General features: G+C 37.3%; 1 protein-coding gene across 2 annotated transcripts; it reads right to left on the reverse strand.

Annotated features, from left to right (window-relative positions):
* Window positions 1-894: 894 nt before the first annotated feature.
* On the reverse strand, window positions 895-9,114 carry LOC110877772 (cyclin-T1-4). Of its 2 annotated transcripts, XM_022125974.2 has the most exons (8): window positions 8,963-9,114; window positions 6,802-7,071; window positions 6,513-6,720; window positions 6,329-6,410; window positions 4,983-5,117; window positions 4,702-4,877; window positions 1,473-1,618; window positions 895-1,258 (listed from the first exon to the last, which is right to left on the reverse strand). In XM_022125974.2, the coding sequence occupies exons 2-8, from the start codon at window positions 7,064-7,066 to the stop codon at window positions 1,227-1,229; spliced, it is 1,044 nt and encodes a 347-aa protein (XP_021981666.1). In that variant the 5' UTR covers window positions 7,067-7,071; window positions 8,963-9,114; the 3' UTR covers window positions 895-1,226. The 2 variants fall into 2 exon arrangements, with proteins under 2 accessions (XP_021981666.1, XP_021981664.1); XM_022125972.2 differs by having other exon boundaries at window positions 6,513-7,071.
* Between the last annotated feature and the right edge of the window lie 15,666 nt (window positions 9,115-24,780).

Genomic DNA, 24,780 nt, shown 5'->3' on the forward strand with positions numbered 1-24,780 from the left:
TATAAATTTACAGTTTTCTAGAGAATTTGTCTGTGAATTGTCTGAACTACGAATGCAGTTTTCCAGAGGCAAATTTTTATTAAAGCAATTTAATCGAAAAAAAAATTTCAACCCTAGCCAGGGGCTGCCGCCCCTGGGACCCCGCTATCAGGGGCGCTGCCCCTGGACCCCCGCCAAGATCGTAAAACACAATGACTAAATCAAAAACCCAGATCGTAAAAATGAAATTAAAGAATTTCTTACATGGACCGAAGTGATTTCTTCAATAATTGACGAATTTTGAATGATTGAAACACTTATCAGCGCTCGAATCGAACGGATCGAGTGATTATCTTCACAATCACCAGAAAAAACGAGATTTTGTATGAAATTAAACTGGGTTTTCTTCAAAAAAGCTGAAGAACACGTTGATCGGGTGTTTGAATCATTGATTGGTGACGAAAATCGCACTATAATGTAGTGATTATTGAGATAGAAAGTGAAGAAATGGTTAAAGATGGTGGGTTTTGAAGTTATTGGGTTTTGAAAAGGAAGAAGAAAGGATAAAATTGACTAAAATACTCTTCCTCTTTATTTTAAATTTTGCCACATGTCCTAATCCTATTGCTTCCTATCCTAGCCAAAATAAACTTCCTATTTGATCCTTTCCCTTAATAATAATTATAAATAACAAGTTAATTATTATTTTATATTTATTTAGATGATCCTAAAAACTAAGTAGTTTATTATAACAAATAAAATGATTATAAAAAAGAAAAGGTTGAAGATTTGTGAAAAAGACAAGGATGTTTATGAAATAAACACATTGGGTAAAGTTTACAAGTTATTAGAAGGATGTTGATGTGTTAAGTGATCAGACACGTTTATAGACATTTGCGCGTTTGTGCACCAAAACGCTCTAAAGACTCGATCAATTTAAGATTCAGTGTTAACATTTGTTAAAAGTGAAATATGATCGGGTCAAATACAAATTGTATGGCTCGTTTCAATCATTTTGACCCGAATCTGTTTTGGCATGAACATACTGCCACCTCTAAGACGCACCAACACGGCACCAAACTGAAAGGCGTATCAAAACCTACAATATCTTAAACTCAAAGAATAAACACTGCTTACGGCTTTGAATATACATCCATATCAACCTCTGATGTTCTGACCTGATAATGGCACGCAGATACGACGACACCAGCAGAGGCATCAAATCTGACCATCTTCCAGGTTATCATCTAAAACAGCTCCATCAACTGCTGAACAACATCTGCAACAAGAAAATAATATTACCATATGTATACGATGATTTATACGCACAGACAATTTCAACCCATTTGCTAATGAATACGATGATTGTGGTTGGTTAATATAAAAAACAGATCTAACAGTTTAAAGGTCTCCTAAAGTAAATATTTTTACTAATCAAGCCGACCCGTTACCCAACTCGCCTGACCCACTGAGACATAAATGAAATTACATACCCCTGAGCACAGATGGCGGTGTGTAGAATTCCTGCCAAACGTTTTGACATGAAGTAAGATCCATATTTAAGGATCTTGCAGCAAGATATGCGGCTCCAGCAGCAATCTGATGCGGTTTGAACTGAAGCCAAAGTGAGCTACGCAGCCTACACAAGAATTTAATCAATTTAGTAGGGTAACATAAAACGAAAAAAGCTATGAATACTATTAAACAACCATCTGATGATTAACATATCATTTGTAGCAATAAAACGAACCATCAAGATCTAGCACAAATTCATATGTTAAATAAAGACAAACATCGGCTTCAAAGTTTTTAGTAATTACCAAAAGTGTAACGTAATGTGAGCATATGAAACGTTGAATCAAGTGCCCCGAAAAGCAGAGCAGACTAATGCTAGTTTCTCTTACCAAAAAAGAAGCAGCACGGCATCTGGTGAACATTTTTCCAGGTATGTTGGGCAGAAATGCTGATAGTGTCATTAGCATATAAAAACACGATTCTACACTCCGTGTTGACCATGTCTACTTGGTTTTAAAAGGTGATAAACGCTCCGATACATTGTTCTATGTACGACCAAAAGCTGCATCTCTTTTACATACCCTTTTTTTATCAAGTAAACCGTTCATAATTTCTTCGTCACTTTGGTTGTTTTTACATATCAGCCTCCTACACATCCTAACTTTGACCCAGGCATGCATGAGGCGCAGCCTCAAGATCCTAAGGCATTATCCAATCACCAGGCGCGGTTTTTAAAACCAAGGATGGCTCATCTACACCGCCAAACCAGTACCCACTTTGAAGCCGTAAAACTTGTAAGTTTTAAGCAAGGTTTGTTTAAGCAGAAGCTCTAAGCAAATGCAGGAATGGCTTTACTGGACACACAAGTGAAAAATGTTTTCTCCCAAGTGAAAAATGTGCTTTATTGCAGATCACAAGTTCGACCCGTTGACCGGTAAACATGTTAATTTGGGTTATACTTCCCCTCCAACACGTTAAATGAGTAATTTTTTTTGTTAGAAAAATATGGGTAAACAAGACCAAAAGTCGCCAAGAATATACTCAAAATACAATAATACATACCTGATACCTCCTCAACTGTTTCCATTCGGAATCAGATTATGATATCACCAATATAGTTTTCTTATCAAAGTTAAAACATTAATTATTTGTAAATCTTAAAAAAAAAAAAAAAAAAAGCGTATTTGCGGTCAGCACAACCCGACCCAACAAACCCATTTTGACACATTTTAAGATCGTCCAGCCCGTTTTAACCCATTACCCAACAAACGCAAACCGCCCCTCTTGCCACCTCTAGTGCTTACACTTCACACAACACAAACCTTACCGCCTACTGGACACGTTCTTTTTCAATTGCTTCTCAATCATCAAACCACTTGTACAGTTGCTGTCATTAAGATGATGAGGTTACCAACTAGTACATTGATCAATATGTACTGTTGGTCATAAGGACAAGTCAAGTGACAAATTACCAATAAAGTTATGATTATACCTTATGAATATTTATTTACGCAATATTGACCTCGCTAGATGCACATCTTGACAACACTACTCCTGGTGTCAATAACTGAATAACAGCCTCATAATACAGGATTATGTGGAAATGAGTCAATTTAAGACATGTTATTGATAGCGAGTACAATAGGAAAAACCAAAAACAAAATGGGCCGAACACGATTTATATGTTGTTCAAATTATGCTCTAAGGTCTAAAACCTCCTAAAATGCTTCAAATTAAAAAAAAATGGATCAGTAGTTTAGTATTGATTTTTGTAACCATACTTGACATTTTAGCTATGTAACTCAAAATAAACGAACAAGAAAGTTTTCATGGGTCAACCCAACCCATTATGACACATTACCCAACCCGACATACCTGCCATAGTGCCATGTAGCAAGATCATGACTGACAGGACCACACAACAATAGGTGTGTACATCAACTACTAGAGTGAGAAAAACCCGAACCTTATATGGGTTGGTTATCGAGTCACCTTTTCCCGAAAAACCGAAACCCCACCAACCTGAAAAACCGAACAACCTGACCCGAAAAACCTGAAAAAGAACCCGAACATTTAATGTCTTTTTTTAATAGACTTATTTTGGTTTGGAGTCTCTGGTATTTGGAACATTATGTTTTGGGACTTTTGAACATCATCATATTGTCAAATTATGCTTGAATTTTGTTAACATTATGTATTTTTTTTTTAATGATTTTACATCTAAACCTGAAAACCGAACTAACCGAACCTGAATAACCTGAACCTGACCAACCCAAACTTAAAATGGGTCAGTTATCGGATCACTTTTTCCCAGTGAAAAATCCGAAACCCTAAGAACTCCCCTAGTAATGAAACACCACAAAATATATCCAATAAACACCCCGCCTAAACAGCAGTCGTGTTCCACAAAACCAGTGTTACGTGAAGAATAATAGTTTAGGGGTATTTTACTAATTATTAGTAGTTTAGGGAGTCTAATGTAATTGTTTGGGTTATTTTTATGTATGTAATATGAAGAAAGGAAATCAGATTTGAAGTTTGAAATTCTCCTATCTTCTCCAAATATTCTCCTAGTTCTTCTCTTTTAGGGTTTAACCCTATCAACCAGAACTAAGACCGTTGAAAAATCAGAAACTATGTTGAATTTCACTCTGGGAAGAAACATGACACGGAAAAGTTTCAAAATCAAGTGACGGTCAATTAGATAATGAAACAAGTAGACCGAAGCACAATCTTTTCAAAAAACCGGCTGACATATGATTTAAAATACCTGGCCCCTGTATGAATACGCTGACAAATGATTTCGAAATCGAAACAAATACACCCTTCACGAGGAAAGCCAGCATTCCGTTATATCCCTGGGAACATATTGTCGAGTATCACAGTGGGAAAACCGGATGAGTAGGGACTGTGAACAGGGGTGTTTCAAACGCTGAGTTTGTAAAACAAGCAAACACATGCGGTTTGTTTCAGGTTCAATACTTTAAGACGGGGCTAATCAAACCAGTGACTTCAACTACTTTTACATCGTGTTGAATCCCGAAGCTCTCGCTAAACTCTCGTTACTCCCTTTTAATCTATTCAAACATGAGAACCACCGTTCTTTCAAAGAGTGAAGCAACCAGCACGAGGACCATCAACTTTGAAATATATATATTTCAATCATATAAAAAGCGTTGTTAAAAAACAAGAAATACGACGGCTTACCCTTCACTGACCAAGCTCAAAGCCAGATTGACCAAAAGTGACTGTGCAAGCCCTAATTTGTCAAGCATGGATGTAAGATGCGCATACGGATGCTGCACAGTAAGCTCGAAGTTTAGAGTAGTCAAAACCGTTTGCTCCGCTTCAATTACCTTCTCCCGGTATTGATCAAACCAATCCTGTTGTTAAAACATGGTGCATCAGACATAAAGAAGCATAAAAATAACTAAATTATCGTACGTGTTTGTAGCAAAATTCAGTTTAACTGAAAGTTGTGTACCTACCGCAGGGAGTAAATAGCAGAGTAAATTAAAATCCTGCTTGTGGAAAATTTCGGAGGATACTCTTACGACGTTGTTCAGAGGGCAAGGTGTCTCTTCGGACTTTGCAGCAAGGAATAGAGCAGCAGTTGCAATCAACTGTAGGATGATGACACAAAAGTTTCAAGAGTTAGTTATGTATCATAATCTTACAAGTTCATAAAAAACGTAATTTCGTAAGCATATACAAAACAAAACTAAACAAAATCACCGGGGTACCCAGAAAAAAAAATTAATAATAATAAGATGAAGATGGAACTAGTATTAAGCGTTGCGGCAGGGGGCGTAAAACCGTGTCAAGTAGCACCAATGGCACACCACCACCAGCGACCACCAACACCGAAAAAGCTTGTATCAAAAAAGAAATAAAGAACGAAAAAAATTAAAACCGGACGAAAAGGAGACGTAAAAACGTTGAACCACGCAAGCGAAACGTAAAACATAGAAAATAATAACTAGGTCGATCTAGGACCAGCGCGTTGCGACGGAGCCGTTAAATGGGAAAAAATAAGCGTAAAAACGTTGAACCACACACGCACATTGTGGCATGTTAATTCGCAAAATTTCGATTGAAACGTAAAACGAAAAAATGAAGAGTATAGGGAACTAAAATTGAAATTGAAAAGGTTTGGTGGTTAAATTGTAAAAGATGTAAAAGTATTGAGTTAAACGTATAAAAATTAAAGATAAAAAAACAAAAGGCGGGTATATTGTACAAATTGCCTTAATGTACGCTGCGTACACGATGCAGTATCAACATGCGATTTTGAAATTTTTTTTAACATATGATTTTTTTGAACATGCGAATTTAATTTTTTTTATAACATGCGATATTTAGTTTTTCACAACATGCGATTTTCATTTTTGGTAACGTAACGTGCGATTTTGCCATCGCGTACTAAGGTATATTGTACGATATACTAAGTGTATCGTACAATATGGCTTAACATACGAAGTGTACGCAATATCAAATTCACACGTTATGTTAAAAAAAATGAAAATCGCATGTTAAGAGAAAATGAAAATCGCATGTTCAAAACAAAATGAAAAATCGCATGTTTATAAAAAAAAAAAAAACAAAACAAAAAAAACAATTTTCGCATGATGTTAAAAAATACCAAAATCGCATGTTATAAACCAATTTCGCATGTTGATATAGAATCTCGCACGCTTCGTACGTTAAGCCATATTGTACAATAACCGGCCTCTATATTTGATATCATTGTTTAATAGATTCTCTTAGCCAAGAACCTTAACATATTTAAGCATTGCTATGTTTATTTCTTTACCATAAAGAAATAATAACTTACAAATCTATCATTGGATGCATGTGACCGCCGGACAAAAAACCGGTGGCATAGAACCATAGCAGTTCCGATAGTTGTTTGTGGCCTGTCAACAAATCAAAAAAATCTCGTCAAATAACAAGAAAACACACTATGACAAAGGTTAATATTGCCTAACTTCTAACGAAACTACAAATGCTTCACTTACAGTTCAAGACGAAGTCCAAGGTTCTGAAGAAACGCACAATAAGAGTACCGCAAATGCGTTTCCTGCAGAGAATCAATACCGTCTTTTCTGGAAGGAGAAAACCTCTCGATTTCATCTCGTGACATAAATTCAGCATCTTCATCTTCAAAAGTGTTACGGTCACGTTTATGGCTAGTAGATGTACATACTCTAGCATTCACGTCAGACGCTGCAGGAGGAAGGAACGAGGCCTTGAAGCTTGAAGCAGGATATTCGTATGTACACGATTGATTATATGATGCACCGTTACCTTCCCAATTAGTGGCGGAAAACTTCCTCCTCTTATGAGAAGGTAAAAGTTGAGGATCAACGTTGCTGTAGGTGTTATACTGCTGTCTAGATTCATTTGAGAAGTCGCGCAAGTTGTTGAAGTTTGTTCTGTGGTTATTATTATTGTAATGCCTGTTGGTGGTAAAGGTTGTGCCATACATGTGAGGGTGATTTCTTCCGAAGGAAGATCTGAAATCACCACGAAATCGACTATTTTCTTCATGATGAGGCCGAGCAAGGGACATTGTTCCTTCATAAATGCCGAGCAAGGATCATAGTTTTAGAGATAGTTTTTTGTATTTATCTGATTCTTAGTAGGATAAATGTTGTCAAGGTAAACATATGTTTTTATATATTGTTACATTTAGAATACAGATATATCCTATGCAGTTAATATCGGTGATATATCGGTTATATCGGTCCCTTAGTAAAATATCGGTGTCAAATATCAGTACCGATATTATCGGCGATATAGACCGATATAACCGATATATCACTGATTATCACTAAATTATTGGTGTTAAATTGCTATATATATAAAATTCTGCATTATATTAAAATTACCGATATCTCACCGGGATAACCTATATTTCAAATATCGGTCCTTGACCGATATCCGATATTTTACCACATTAACTGCATAGGATATATCAACCACAGGAATGATTATTAGAAGCCTGAGTTACAAACATTCTCTGTGGCTCATAAGTGATGTTTAAGAAATCTTAGTGAGTTGTTTGGTATTAAACCCATAAAAACTAATTCTTCATGGGTTTATCACTCCATTTTCTGTCCTGCATCAAGCCCTAATTTCATAGTAAATAACAAACAGCTAAGTAACAAGCACCAACCACAATAGCCTATGAAAAGAAGTAATCCATGAATGAATCACCTTCAGCAACCAAAAAAGTAAAGTCTCATAATCACATTTAATAATCTATAATTAACCACTCCTTAAAACCCGCCTTGAGCCTTGCAAGCGTTTCATTGTTCGGAATTCCCAACAAAGTTGCCTATCGACATGTGTTTTATCGATCCAAAACCATAAAAATACCGGTGCCGCTTACTCTAATACTGATATCGGTACCGAATATCGTAATTGGTTATGTTGCAGCTCACGCTACTAAATATATACTTTATTTTGAACGCAACTCTTTTTTTAACAAAATTTATACAGGAAAGTCAAGACAAAAAAAGTAACATAGCTGCATATTGACTTATTATAAATTATAAACTATAAATAAGCAACATGTAGGTGCATATTGTGGTTGTACCATTGGTTTTGGGAGTTTTAGAAAAAAATGGATTTTTTCTTTATAGCCCTAAAGTTTCAATCTTTGGCAATTTAAACCCTTTGATTAGTTTGATTTTTCACTTATAATTCAAAAGTTTCTATCTTTTGCAATTTAGCCCCTTCGATTTTTATTTTTTTTTACTTTTAACCTAAAGCTTTTCATCATTTGCAATTGAACCCCAACACTTTTTAACTTTCAACTTTGGTCCCTTATACTTTTCATCTTTCGCAAGTTTTCCGTTTAATGTTTCGTTCTAAATTTTCCGAGTTAACATGCCGTGTGTGTGGGGTTCAACGTTTTTTCATCTATTTTTTCTCGTTTAAAGTCATTTTTGTGTTGGTTTGTGTATTTTAACCATTTGAATCCAAAAACCAAACTTGTCTTGATTTGAGTCCCTGTGGTTTCTACTTTTAACCATTTGAGTCCCTGTGGTCTCTAATTTTAACCATTTGAATCCAAAAACCAAATGTTTCTAATTTGAATGTTGTTTACGTTTTGGATTCAAATGGTTAAAATTAGAAACCACTGGGACTCAAATCAAGACAAGTTTGGTTTTTAGATTCAAATGGTTAAAATGCACAAACCACAGGACTCAAGAGGGACTTTACTCCTCGTTTTTTTTTTATAATTTATGTCAGTAAGTCAGCAAACACAAGTAATTAGATAAAAATCAAATTAAACAAAAACTAAATGATTTAATATATATAACACAACAAAATTCACGTATTCCTGGAGATAATCGTTGAACGTTTTGACACGTAGATAAAAAAGTTTAAACGATCTAAAGTAATCAGATTAAATGATGCGCATCTAAGAATATATTACATAAAGTGATGAAAATCATACCGATCGATGACGAGAGAAAAGCTGGATGGAACAGATAGATCTTGGTCGAATAGGAAAAAAAGTTTGGCGAGTGTAGGAGCTGTGGAAATATCGTCGTCTTCTACAATAAATCTAAATTGTATGAGGAGCCAAGCGAAAGGATGGAAATATATCCCAAAGAGTAAATTTAGTCCCTGAGTTTTGTCCAAATTTGCCAGTTTAGTCCAAATAGTTTTTTTGTGCATCTGGATCCCTGACTTTTACATTTTGTTGCCATTTTGATCACTTTGCCTAACTCCATCCAAAAACTCCATCTTTAACCAGGGGTATTTTGGGGATTTTCATTTTAAATGTTTTTAATTGCCATTTTGATCCAATTCAAAAAATCAAAAAAAATCCAAAAAATCAAAAAAAATCCAAAAAATAATAAAAATTCTAAAAAATCATAAAAATTCTAAAAAAATCCAAAAAATTCTAAAAAATCCATTTTGGCGCAAACCGTTTCGACCCGTACCGTTTCGAAGCTAAACCGTTTCGACCCGTACTGTTTCAAGCCGAACCGTTTCAAGCCGAACCGTTTCGACCCGTACCATTTCGAACCGAACCGTGCCGTATCGAACCGAACCGTTTCGAGCTGAACCGTTTCGACGCGAACCGTTTCGAAGCCGAACCGTTTCGACCCGTACCATTTCAAACCGAACCGTGCCGTACCAAACCGAGCCGTTTCGAACCGAACCGTTTCGACCCGAACCGTTTCAAGCCGAACCATTTCGACCCGTACCGTTTCGAACCGAACCGTGCCGTATCGAACCGAGTCGTTTCGAACCGAACCATGCCGTATCGAACCGTGCCGTTTCGACCCGTACCGTTTCGACCCGTACGGGTCGAAACGGCACGGTTTGGTTCGAAACCGTACGGGTCGAAACGGTTCGGTTCGAAACGGGTCAGCTCGAAACGGTTCGGGTTAGAAACGGTTCAGCTCGAAACGGTTCGGTTCGATACGGCACGGTTCGGGTCGAAATGGTACGGGTCGAAACGGTACTGGTCGAAACGGTTCGGCTTCGAAACGGTACGGGTCGAAACGGTTCGCGTCGAAACGGTTCAGCTCGAAACGGTTCGGTTCGATACGGCACGGTTTGGTTCGAAACGGTACGGGTCGAAACGGTTCGGCTTGAAACGGTTCGGCTTCGAAACGGTACGGGTCGAAACGGTTCGCGTCGAAACGGTTCAGCTTCGAAACGGTACGGGTCGAAACGGTTCGCTCCAAAACGGATTTTTTGGATTTTTTAGAATTTTTTGGATTTTTTAGAATTTTTATTATTTTTTGGAATTTTTTTGATTTTTTGAAATTTTTTTTGATTTTTTGGAATTGGATCAAAATGGCAATTAAAAACATTTAAAATGAAAATCCCCAAAATACCCCTGGTTAAAGATGGAGTTTTTGGATGGAGTTAGGCAAAGTGATCAAAATGGCAACAAAATGTAAAAGTCAGGGACCCAGATGCACAAAAAAAACTATTTGGACTAAACTGGCAAATTTGGACAAAACTCAGGGACTAAAATGGCAATTTACTCTATCCCAAAAGTTGTTTACTTTTTTAAATTCAAAATTGATGGGCTCGTAACTATTATCTTTTTAACGCCACGGGGTATGGTTATCCCTCCATGTTCATCTAGGTGTCCCGTCATATTTTTTTTTCACCTCAATCATTTTTTCCCATGAGATCACCCGTAGCCGCCGTTATCCGGCGTTTTCTCCCCCCCAAACACGCCCGAAAACGCCAAACCCCCACCCCTGCCGGCGTGTTTCGGCGTTTTTTTGCAAAAAATGAGTTGAGGCGTTTTATATTTCACGCCAGTAAAGAAATAAGTTGACCAATGAGAGTTATCTCCTTTTCCTTTGGCCAATCAATTTCTTTTCCATGTTTTTTTATTTATTTAATTTTTTACACAACTATTAACATAATACTCACATCCTCATTACACCTATTTTAGAAAAACGCCTCATTGCTGACTGTACTGTCACATGGCGCATAACGCCCAAGGGTGGGGCATTATTCACCCCAACGACTACACATGGTCTCAGTAAGGTGTGGTTCTCCCTTCCTCTTCCCCATATGCATAACCATTTTTTCTTTGGAAACCCCCAAAGCACACCCTGCGTTGCAGCGGGGCGTAAAACGGTGTCAAATAGTACTAATGTCACACAACCGTGATCGACCACCAACACTGACTCGACCTAGGATCTACGTGTTGCAACGAACCTGTCAAACATGAAAAAATAGAGGTAAAAACGTTGAACCACACATGCACGTTGCGCCATGTTAACTTGCAAAATTTGAAACAAAACATAAAAAAGTTGAACCACACTCGTACGTTGCGTCTTATTAGCTCGAAAAATTTAGAACTATTTGCGTCTTATTAATTCGAAAAAATTAGAACTATACGTAACGGAACGTAAAAACGTTAAACCAAAGAGGAAAAGTATAATTGACAAAAGTTGTGAAGTTAAATTGCAAATAATGAAAAGTTTTGAGTTAAAGTGAAAAAAACAAATTTTGTAGGGTTAAAAGTGCAAAAGGTAAAAACCTTTGAGTTAAAACTAAAAAATCAAGTTTTTTTTTGAAAAATCTCCAAAGCATAACTTACAAGTGTTTATGCATGAAAAAGTTACTTATTTGTATATGGAATAATATATAGTTAACTTTATACTTTTTATATACAAATTTACAAGTTTGGGAACTATATGTAAAGTTGTGAAAGATAGAGGGGGTTAAATGTTAAAATACCCAAACTTAATTAAACCTAACCCACCAATCTCTTTCACTATGCGGCCACTCTTCCCCTCTCATTAGACATGGCGCACAAGAAAGAAGTCGTAGCCCAAATTTTAGTTCAATTTTGGTTCCAAACGAGGTAAGAACTCATTCCATTAGATCGATCTGGTCCAATTTTGACCGATTAGGTCCTATTTTTTACTGATTTTTACCACTACCGCCTAGTCTGACCGATTTGCCAAAATCCAGGCAGCAGACCTCCGATGAGCGTTTAATCACCGCCTAGGCGCGATTTCTGCAACATTGGGAATCAATCACCGACGACACCGATCTGTCTTCCGGGGGGAGGGTGTTCCCGTCGGGGGAGGAGCTCCACCTCAGCTCCCCAATTCGTTTGCTGAGCCCACACCCCATCGTCTAAAACAAATTTTTAACTAGAGGAATAATAATCTAATAAACGACGGATAAAAACAGACAGTGAAATCGTCCACTTTCGAATGCTGAGAAGTGGTGAAACAGTCTCAACACAGTCCCGCTTGCCCATGACTACGTTGTCTTGTTTGCATTCTATGGCAAGAGTATAAAATCATGATGGTCTGATGTCATTTCATCAACGGTTTTAACCCCGCAATGTAGTTACCAAACTCACTGAATCACGATGGTCCGATTTCATTTCACCACTGCTTTCAACCCCCTAATATAGCTACCGAACTTGCTAAAGAAATAGATAATGTTTATGAGTTTTTTTTAAGATAGTAAGCCCAAATTAGAATATAGAAAAAAATGAATTACACAAATTAACAACAATTTTTCTACCATCAATAAAAACATAATAGATAATTATTTAATTTATTAATAATAGTACTTTTTATATTTATGATGTCATAATAACCTACAAAGAAATGGAATCATGCAAAACCACCATATATACCCATAGTATCAACTAGAGGTGTATAAATATACCCGGTTTGGGACTAGGTTGTAAATTAAAAAAAAACGGATTTCATCTGAATCGGTTGGATGTTTGAAAAAAACGGTTTACTGGTTTTGATCGATATATCCCTTTTTTTAACCATCTGGGGCTGTTTTGATCATTTTTATAACTATTTTTTCAACCTTTAAGATCCCTAAACTAGTATAAATAAGTTGGGGGTGTTTTGTTTTTATCACAACAATAAAAAACGATTTTCACTCGCAAAAAAAAAAAAGAAGAAAGAAAGAAAAAACCATTAAAAACACTTATGTTCTCGAATGGCTCAATCTAGTGCTTAATCTTTGGTTAGTTGCGAGTTAACTTCAAACCTAGGTGCGCCACGTAGTACATGTCAAATACAACTTGGCTTCTTTAATCTTTTAAAGGAAGAAAATGATAAACGAGTGACGAAGCGTAATGAAATGCAAGCTGCGAAGGAAATCGAGGCATGGATTATTAAAGAACTCGCAAAGGTGAAGATTAAAGAAATCGAGGAGTAGACGATTGAAGAAATGGAGGTGGAAATGTCACAAAACAACATTCATGACGAATATGAAAAACTTATTTAATTTTCCATTGTATTTGAGATTTTAAGTTATTTGTTGTTTAGTTTGTATTTGAAATTTTAATGGTTGAATTTCAAAAATGGTTTTTATATATGAATCGAAAAAACCACGGGCTTTTATCTTAGGTGATCCCGTTTGGACTGAAGACGAGGAGTATGCCTTGGGCCTTGCTTTTGTACACTATCAGGTCCTAAATAAAATAATATTTTTTATAGTTTATAAAATATTAAAAAAAAGGTTTTGTTGGTTTTGTGATAAAGTTTGACAGGCATTGAGGTGAGGTACAGGAAACTGGTTCGTACGTGTGCAAAGTGTTCGAGTTAGCGAGTCCACTGATTCTTATTTGGCTTGTGTTTCTCGGTTTTTAATCGCGATTAATCTTGAACACGTTTCGACTTCAAGGAGATTACAAGTTTTTTTCGAGAAAAACATTCATTATTTTCGAGTTTTCCGTGTTTCCGGGTTCGGGTTCTTGGAGTTTACGACAAAATCGGAAAGAGTTTTCAAAACTTGTTGTGTTCTCAAGAAAAATCACTGCATAATGGCTCAGACTGATGAACCAAAATCACTCACTGACACGGTTTACACTCTCTTATGTTCTGATCTTTGTAGAAGTAAGCTTGCACAACTAAGAGCTCATAACTTTAATCTGATTAACGATTACAATAGTGCAATGACTAAGTGAAGCCTTAGAGAAAACAACAAGTTGCTTACTGAAAAGGTTGAAGCACAAAAGGACATAGCTCAAGTTCATAAGGATCCTAACTAATAACAGTGTTAGGTTTATGATTATATAAACAAACTTAATGTAAAAATCATGGAACTTGATTATGTAAGAGCTGAGGTAGAGTTATGTAATACCCCAAAACCCGAATGTTTATAATTGTCGTATGTTCCTATATGACTTAGCATGAAATAAATAACTAGGTTATTTAACCTAGTTAAGTGTGTGGTTAAAAGTATTAAAAGACAAGAGTTTTGCCAATATTATTTAGTGGCAAACTTTAGGGGCTAAAATGGGGCAAAATGAAAGTTAAATTTTATTTATGAAAAACACACATAAACACACACACGTATGTATGTTCGAGAAGAGCCAGGAAGCTCCATGAGAGCTCTAAAACCCTAAGCAAGAAGATCATCAAATTGGAAGGGTAAATGAAGTCTAAATCCATAACCAAGTATGGATTAATGATCACCTTCTCAATGGGATCATAAGGTATGTCTTAAAAGTTAGATTGGTGATCTTTCACGAAGCGTGTTATGTTGTAATTGACGAAATTGTATGAAAATAAGAATGAGTATGTGTTGGAATCATCATATACCACATGGATTGTGCTTGGTTTAGGTTAATTTGATGTTTAGAGATGAAACCCGTTGATTATGGTGATGATGACGACTTGAATGATCACCCATGTCCAATTCTTGCTTAATATTGATGTATTTTGATTTGTATGATGGATTCTTGATAGAAGAATTGAAAGAAATGTGATACTAGTATGTTTGATGTTTATGCATGTATGATTCATGTTGATTAGAAGGAGGAAATTGATGAATTATGTATGGGATTAGAAGGATATGCATGAACTAGTTGTACACTATGCTTAGGAGGTAGTACACACATCAAAAGCATGAAGAAATTATGAAGAACTTAAGATTAGATCACTTGTAAGTGATTAGCAAAATAGTTATGAAGTGGGTTTTGATGATATGATGAAAATGATAATATGTTTATATTATTGATGTTTGAAATCGTTTATGTGTGTGAATGTTTAAAGAAAATTGGATAAGAAATGATGGATTAGCATGTTTTAAGGTTAAATGATAAACTTAATACAAGATCCGTATGATGAAAAGGTTTTGATGAATGATGAATAAGCTAACTATCTTGAGAATGATATATGATAGTTGATGTTTAATAAGCGACATGGAAGCTTGGGAAAGAAGCGGGTCAAACGGGACTAATGCGCACGTGAAGCATAGTCGGACGCTAGGTAAGTTAAGCTTACACCCTCCTAATATGATACCTATTCAATGTATAAATTATAAATATGGCAAGTTTATATATAAGGTACGATGTTCCGATAATTTCGATACGGGTCGGAACATGGGTCTATGGTAAGAACTGTGCTTGATGGTTAAAATGGGGTAAAGGGGTATCATGGTAATTTTGATTACGAGTTAACGAAAGGATTTGCATTGCTATTAATTAGCAACTTAGTTAATGAAGTATTTAAACGGGTCATAGCTTTGACCTGAGCCATGTATGTGTGATTAGAGTCATAGTTAAATCATGGGATTTGGTCAAATATGTGTTGAAGTCCTTCGTCGTAAATGATGGGGCTAAAGTTGACTAAAACGCCCTTGGTGGGTATATCGGGCAAAAGACCTTTATAAGATGTTTAGAAACAAGTTAAATGATTAAGTGAATAATTAGGATAAGTATGGAAGCGAAAAGTATGTTTTTGAGAGTCAAATGCATTGAAATACGCAAATACCCTTAACGGGTCAAAGTAAGCTTTTGAGCGAAAAGGGGTTTAGAGGATGCAAGACATCCTAGAGTTTAATCTTTTATGATAGACGTCATTGATATTATTAGGTTCATAAGAAGTTATGGTCAAACAAACAAGTTATGTGGATAAATGCATGAACGGGTCGAATATCGTAAATGAATAATAAGCCGATAGCACGTAAGTTAAGAATTTCCTTAATCCGGATATGGGATTTCAAGTTCACATGATAGAATGTCAAATTCCGAGCATGTTGGAAGAAACGGGAGGTTAAACGGTTAAAAAGTTATGCGCGTTTTAGTGCTTACGAACGACGAAACAAACCTGCAGAAAAAGGCAAAATCTAGAGGGCGTCGCCGACGGCCTTAGGGGCGTCGCCGACGGGCTCTACAAAATTAGTTTTTGCCAAACGCATTAATTGACTGCCTACGGAGGTTTTTGGCTACGGGTAAATGCAAAGGCCGACGCCGACGCCCTCCCCATGTCCAAAAAGCTGAAAAATGTTATCTAAGTTGATTTAAGGGTCGTGGGCTTCGGTAGGTTAACTGTGGACTACGACGGGCCTCCCAAACATGATTTTGATCGCTCCTTTGATGATTATGGGTTATAAATCTAACTCTAAGACCCACGTGATTAATGTATGGTTATGTAAGAGGTATGCGAGAACTTGTACGTGTATGTATGGTTAGGTACATCTGTAGATGTGTATATATATATATATATATATATATATATGTATGTATGAAGGTGCGTCTGAGTGTATGTATGTACGTGAAGATGTAGGATGGTATGTACGTGGGTAGATGTGTATGTATGTATGTATGTAAGAATGTATATATGCATGATTTAGATACGTTGAGTATTAACATTATTAATGGTGCGCCTTGAGAATGAAACGCAATGCAGGTACATGATTGAAGCCTCACCGGGGAATAGATATACTGATGAAATGCTTAAAGTTAGAAAGATAACGGAATGGGAAGTTTACATAAGTGAATCTGGTTTATACATAATGTGCACTAATGTTATGAATGTATGTGGTGAGTGCAGGTTATACGAATCACGGATTATCATCACGAGGATTAGTGATCGAAGACCGAGTCACAAGATAGATTGTACGGGAGTGTTGGAGTATGTAGTTTGGTAAATACAAGTGATGCTTTTATTTTGTAAAAGAGTTAATTCAAAATCAACTTTGAAGTATGTAAAGAAACTTATAATGAAAAGAAATTTTATGGTACGAATTTTCCGCTGCAACTTTTGTCAATACGTGTCAGGGTCTTACAAGTTGGTATCAGAGCCCTGGTTTGAGTGAATCAAGTACGAGAAGATAAATGCTTGAACTCAAACTTGTGTTCTCTTATGACAAGGAACCCGTACAATCCATGACTCGATCAAGATCTAAAGGTAGAAATGGAATGAAAACGTGTATGTATGCATTTATATGAAGAAACTAACAGTTTTGTATGTGCAAGGTAAGCTTAAAAGTTTGAAGAGGATGATCCGTGAATGCAGTCTAAGATGGATGCTAAGGCAGGCAAGGATGCAAATTGACAGATGGACCCCAGGTTGTTGGTGCATATTCTGTGAAAACAGCTTAGATTTGGTCTTTGGATATCTTGTAATTAGTTAAACGATAAACAGTTAGCGGGTTTAGCTTTGTAATAGTGAAATAATAGAGTTTGGGCTAAACTAAACCCACATTGGGTGATGGGGGATGAATTGGGCCTAGCCCATGTAGGAAACCCTAGTCCAACTTGTAAACCTTGTGTTACATAAACAAGGTTAGACATTAGGGTTGAGGTTAATCAGCCAAAACAGTTTGTGTGAGAATTTTGTGAGAGCTATTAGGGCTTGGACGAATTTGAAGGTTGTTAGGGTTTTGGTTGATTGTAATTCAGTTTGGTTGATAATCAATAGAAACCCAGTTTGAAAGTGAATTGCTGATTTTTGTTCCTACATGTTTTCTGCTTATTCTGATCAAGAGGATTCCGCACTCTTAATTGGATTGACAATTCTGTGAAGATCCATGCACATCAAGGGGACCTACAATTGGTATCAGAGCATTAGGCTCTTGAAGGCTCGGTTCAGAATTGTGTTCTGCAGAAACAGGAAGATTTTCGAATTTTTAAAAATTAGTGTTTTGAAATTTTCGAAATTTTCTTGTTGGTTTTGATAAAATTTTCGAATTTTTTGGCTGTTTTGATCTTCTTGTTTGTTTGATTGTTGTTTTGCAGGATTTCTGGAAAGATTCAGTTGATTCTGGAAAAGTTTTCGGCTGATAGACTTGAAGATTCGAAGACTGTTCTTCGTGTTTATTCGAGCAGTTCTTGATAATTTTCGAAATTACTTTGCTGATTTGCTATTTTGATTTTGTAGGAAGTTGTTAGGAGAATCAGGAAAATAATCAAAATTTTCGAAAAGATTAAGTTTCCAAAGTTACTGGCTGGCGAAATTGACTGTACTGGCGAAATTGACTGATCTGCGAATTTAACCAGCATACTTACCGGCGAAATTAAATCCAAAGGCGACTTTGGTAACCGTAAAATTTTCCACAGCGAAATTATTACGGTTTTCGGCGAATTTACTGGTCGTCGTAATCGCGAAATAGACCAGCGAAATTGGCAGCGAAATTGACTTGTTCAGCGAACTAAACCAGCGAAATTGACCTACAAAACCAGCGAAATTAACCTAGCATAATTAACCTAGCGAAACTAATAGCAGGGGTGGAATTTCAGTTGGCAAGCGTCGATAAAATTTCAGTGTTTTGCAAATAGAAATTGATCCATAACTCGTTTGACGAAACCGTTTGCACCGTTGAACTCGGTTGATTTTTAGGACAAAAAAAACGACTCTGGAAAATCCCGAATTCGGTTTTTGACATTATATATCATTGGATTCGTCTTTTCGAGACGATTCTAACGCTGTAATTTGGTAACCGCTGTTTTCGGAAATATTTTGTACGGTTTTCTCAGTCTGCAACGTTAAAATGTCGAACATGTCTACTTTGAATGAGCTGTTGAAGATGGAGCATGAGGTTGGCACTACCAACAAACCACCTAAGATGATGAAGGTGGAAAATTACTTGACCTGGAAGGATCGGTTTCAATCATTCTTTGAATATCAGGACACGCGTATGTGGATATGCATTGAAGATGGGTACCCAGTACATGACTTTGAGGGCAGACCACGATTAACAGCCTATGTGAACATGCAAGAGGCTGACAAAAAGATGTATGAGGCTGAAAAGAGAGCCTTGGCTGCAATCAAAATGTCCTTACCTGATAGCATCAAGCATACTTTCAAGAAGTACACAACTTCAAAAAATATGTGGGATGCGTTAGAGAAAAGATACGCGGGAAATGCAGATGTCAAGAAGAACAAGATTGATCTACTGAAGAAGCAGTTTGCTGTGTTTAAGTACATGAAACATGAGTCACTTGAAGACATCATCACTCGTTACTACCATCTGATGTCAGAAATGGAAAATTATGAGATCGATTGCTATTCTGACGTAGAGAAGAATGACAAGCTGCTAGATGCCTTACCTACCAAGTGGGAAATCTATACTCTCATGATCAAGGGTGAAGCAGATTATGAAACAAAAGAGCTTGAAGAGGTAGTAGGAAAGCTGAGAGCTTATGAGCTCAGTATGAAGAAGAAAGACACTCTATATGATCAGGTTCAAGATCCAGCGGTTTACAATGGGCTTACATCTTCTTCATCACACAACGCTTCTAGCGACTCTGCTACTGCGTTTCTATCATGTGAGAATGAGCATGTTACAGTAAATGAGGATGGTGATGTGTGTTTTGTAGCTGCTTCGGGAGGATCAACTGGAACCAAGAGAACATCAACTACTAAGCAGAGTAGTAGTGCTAAGTCGATGCCAATGAGTGTGAAGTCTGCTGAAGAACATTTGGCTCTACTTGCTTCGTTTGTTACTTCTTACGAAAACTACATTCAGGGGAAGATATATGATCCTGCCACTTTAGATGAAGATTATGATCAGACTGACCCTGATGATCTTGAAGAGATGGATTTGCAATGGCAAATGGCCATGATTTCTAGACGAGTCAAGAGGTTCATGAACAGAACTGGAAGGAAGTTTGTAGGGAGGTCTGTTGGTTTCGACAAGACCAAAGTGAGGTGCTTTAACTGTCAAAGTTATGGGCATTTTGCTAGGGAATGTCAGAAACAAAAGCAAGATAATTCGAGTTAGAGTTCAAACAACAGGAATGCATCAAACAACTCTAGCTCAAAGGCTTTGATCTTTACAGCACGAGAAGGCTCGTATGATTGGAGCATTCATCTAGAAGACAATGAGAATGCCACTCAGGCATTCATGGCAGAGATAGTGCCTATTGATGATGATAAAGCTACCATGGGAGATGCTGAAGTGAAAGTCGAAGCTGAAGTGAAGATAGAGAATAAAGCTGCAGAAGAGAAGGATGATCAGACAACTGTTGCTGAAGAGGAAAAGCAAAAGTCTGACCATGAAAGGGAAGCTGAAGAAAAAGATGCTAAATACAAGAAAATGGAAGCTCAGCTTGCGGCTCTAATGGCAAATCTTGATAAACAAACAGGAAAGGTAAAGTCTAATTCTATGTGTTTAAAATGCCGTGAACTACAGGGTGAGGTTGACAGGTTGTCCACACACAACCAAAGTTTGGTAAGCGAAATGTCTAACCTTAAAGAATCAATTTTTTTCGCTAAAAGAAATGAATCTCTATACTTGAAGAAAATAAAAGGTTATGAAACTGAAATTGATTCTTTAACCTGCAAACTAAACGAAAAACTTCAAGTCATAGATTTAGCTCATGATATGATGGCTGAGAAAACAAAAGAAATTTCTGAAAAATGCAAAGAGTTGTCAGATGCACAACTCAAAATTGTTGAACTTGAAAAGAAGTTAGGACAATTCAGGGATTCTACTTTTGTTATGAAACACATGATGGGTGGGTTAAAGAAGAGTAATGACAAGACTAGTGTGGGATTCCAAGGCTTTAATGAAGTCCCACCTCCTCTTAGTCATGATTATTCATTCCTACCTGATGAAGATGAGCTAACCAATTTTATGTCAACAGCACCAAGTAGTTCCACATCAAGTCAAGGAAGTGTGTCTGAGAATGAAGATGCGAAGAAGGATAATAACAGCAAACCTGTTTTGAAAAAGAAAACTTCACAACCTAAGAATAAAAATTCGACTTTTGTTAAAAAGATTAATTTTGTTCAAGGAAGTGACATGAAAAATGAGACAGCTGTTATTGAAAACGAATCTAATGTAGAGTTTGCTAAAAACAAAAACAAAGAAAATTCTGAAATTAAGCAAACTGAACAAAATCCTTCTAAGGCATCAACATCAAAACCCAAATCTAGTTCAAAGGCTTCAGATAAGAGGTCTTCGAAAAAGAGATAGTGCTTCAAGTGTCGCACAAAGGGACATGTAGCTAGCTGCTGTCCTAATAAAAAGAGTGAAGCACAAGTGAGTGAAAGGAAGAGAGAGAAGTCACCAGAGAAGAGTGGTGATAAACAGGAGAGAGAGTCCAACTCTCCAAAGAAATCTGCTCCTAAGCAACCAGAGAAAGTTGCTGTTGGTGTGGATAAGGCTGAAAAAGGAACCCCACAAGTTCCTCGTTTTCAAAGAAATCAACCAAGATTTCAGCCTAAATCTCCACCAGGCAGATTTGAGAGACCTAGAAGCAGTTCACCAAGAATGAACAATAACAATTCAAATAATTTCAGAAGTCAAGGTCAATATCAAAATCGATACCAAAATAATGGTGGTCGAACTTTTTATAACAATGGCTTTAGAAATTACAACAATAATGCTTCTTGGAATCAAAATTCAAAGTTTCAAAATCAAAAATTTCAAATGTCAAATAGTCCAAACACATTTAGGAACCCTCAGGACCAAAGACCTAGTGGAAATTAAAATCAAATTCCATCAACAGGTCTGAGATCCAAGACTCCAGTTAGGAGTAATGGATATTGGATGGATGTTCCAGTGGTTGGTGAATTTGGACGACCCAAGACCATTAAGGCTTGGGTCCCCCAATCTAACTAATTTGTTTGTTGGTGTGTGCAGGAGCTGCTAAGGAGGATTATCAACTTATGGTATGTTGATAGTGGCTGCTCTAGGCACATGACGGGGGATGCGAGATTGTTGACTGAGTTTGAAGATTATGATGGAGGACATGCGAATTTTGCGGGTGCTAAAGGTGGTAGAATTACAGGACGAGGGAAAGTGACCAATGGGAAGATCACACTGGACAAAGTGAACTATGTTGAGCAGCTTAAACACAATCTTATGAGCGTGTCACAAGTCTACGATAAGGGTCACTCGGTCCATTTTACCAAGAATGAGGCATTAGTGTTGAAACCAGGTTTGGAGATACCGGATGATTGGATAGTGATGCGAGCGCCAAGGAGAAATGACACCTATGTCATGGACATGGGTGCTAAGGATCCAACTGCGGTGGTGGCGTGTCTACTATCAAAAGCATCTGAAGCTGAATCGATGTTGTGGCACAGACGCATGGCCCATATTCACTATCGAAAGATGAATTACCTTGTTAAACATGAGCTAGTGAAAGGGGTTCCAATGCAGAGGTTTCAAGTGGAAGACAAATGTCTTCCATGTCAAAAGGGAAAACAACATAAGAAACCTCACAAATCAAAAACAGTAAATTCCATAGATGCCCCTTATGAATTACTTCACATGGATTTATTCGGTCCAGTGAATGTGAGGAGCATAGGTGGAAAGTACTATTGTTTAGTTGTCACTGATGATTACTCACGTTATTCATGGGTTTTCTTTTTAGGTACAAAAGATGAGACAGCAGAGATGTTGATAGATCTTTTTACAAAATTGGAAAATGTCCATGATGCAAAGATCAAGAGGATAAGGAGTGATAATGGCACGGAGTTCAAGAATCGTATTCTGGATCTCTATTGTCTTCACAAGGGAATTGAACATCAATATTCTGCTCCTTATACGCCTCAACAGAGTGGAGTCGTTGAGAGGAAAAATAGGACGTTGATTGAAGCTGCTAGGACAATGCTTTCAGATTCTAAGCTACCGGTTCTTTTCTGGGGAGAAGCTGTGAATACAGCTTGCTACGTCCTAAACAAAGTTTTGACTGTTAAACGTTTTAACAAAACTTGTCATGAGTTGATGTTTAACAAAAAGCCAAACTTAGAAGGCTTTGAACCTTTTGGATTACCCTGCACCATTGTGCGTAATAAAGATAAACAAAAATTCGGTGAGGTGGCTGACGAAGGCTACTTTCTGGGTTACGTACCTGACGCACCGAATAAAAGGGCTTTTAATCTAAAAACTGGTAAAATTGAGGTTGTGTTTAATGTGGAAATAACTTCATACAAACCTCAACAATCAACGAGTGGACCTGCTATGTTATATGATTATGAAAGTGTTTTTAAATCATTTAATATTCCTGAGTTTTCCAATGCAGATGAGTCTCAGCTGATTCAAACAGTGATTGGTGAAGACGATGAAGGCGAGTTCATGCCTAGATCGAATGTTGATATGACGGATGCTCCGGAAACTTCCCAAGGTGCTGCTGATACTGATTCAAGCGATAGTGACTCTGAACCCATTGAGGGGGAGGATTTCATTAATCCGTTTGCAAATCAGAATATTCAGGGGGAGATAGGATCAAACCTGGGTGACAATCTAGAAGTCGATGCTGTTGCTACTACACGAGCAAATAGAGATCATCCAGTTGACATGATACTTGGAGATCCTACTGCAGGTGTTCAGACAAGAAGAAGCATAGCAGCGAATACAGGGTTATTTGTTTCGATTGAGAAGACTGGGATTGTGAATGAGTGCTTGTATAGTTGCTTTATTTCCCAAGAGGAGCCGAAGAACATTCATATGGCTCTTAAAGACAATTCATGGGTTGAAGCTATGCAAGAGGAATTGGCCCAGTTTGCGAAGTTAAAGGTTTGGGAATTGGTTGACCTTCCTAAAGGTGAGAAAGAGATTGGCACTAAATGGGTATTTAGGTGCAAGAAGGATGAAAGAGGAATAGTCACGCGAAACAAGGCTCGATTGGTTATCAAAGGTTTCAATCAGCAAGAAGGGATAGATTACAATGAAGTGTTTACACCAGTGGCAAGGTTGGAGGCAATTCGTTTGTTTCTAGCTTTCGCAACATTCAAGGGCTTCAAAGTTTACCAACTAGACGTGAAGAGTGCGTTTCTTTATGGGAAAGTCCAAGAAGTGGTGTATGTCTCACAACCAGATGGGTTCGTTGATCCAGAATATCCAGATCGAGTGTACAAACTTGATAAGGCTTTGTATGGGTTACATCAAGCTCCCAGGGCGTGGTACGAGATACTGTCTACACATCTGATCAAGAATGGTTTTGAAAGAGGTCAGATTGACAGTACACTTTTCATCAAGAGGAAGAAGGAAGATTTTCTGCTGGTACAGGTGTACGTGGATGACATCATCTTTGGGTCATCTGATGAAAACATGTGTAAAGAGTTCGAGCAGGTGATGAAGAGCAAGTTCGAAATGAGTGCTATGGGTGAGTTATCTTACTTTCTGGGATTACAAGTTGATTAGAAGCAAGATGGGATGTTTATTCATCAAACAAAGTATGTGTATGACATTTTGAGTCGGTTCAAAATGAATGATTGCTCTACTTTCAACACACCCATATGTGAAAATCACAATCTTGGCCCAGATCATGAAAGTACTGAAAACGTTGATCCAACTCAATACAGGGCAATGATTGGTTCTCTAATGTACTTGACTGCTTCAAGACCCGACATCATGTTTGCCGTATGCTTGTGTGCCAGATATCAGGCTAATCCAAAAGAGTCACACATGAAAGCAGTGAAGCGGATTCTTCGTTACTTGAAGGGGAAACCTAAACTTGGGTTGTGGTATCCAGCTGATAGTGATCTGAATTTTGTTGCTTACACTGATTCAGACTTTGGAGGATGCAAGTCGAACAGAAAGTCTACAACAGGTGGTTGTCAG

Source organism: Helianthus annuus, chromosome 9 (assembly GCF_002127325.2).
Source record: "Helianthus annuus cultivar XRQ/B chromosome 9, HanXRQr2.0-SUNRISE, whole genome shotgun sequence".
Classification (NCBI taxonomy): Eukaryota; Viridiplantae; Streptophyta; class Magnoliopsida; order Asterales; family Asteraceae; genus Helianthus; species Helianthus annuus.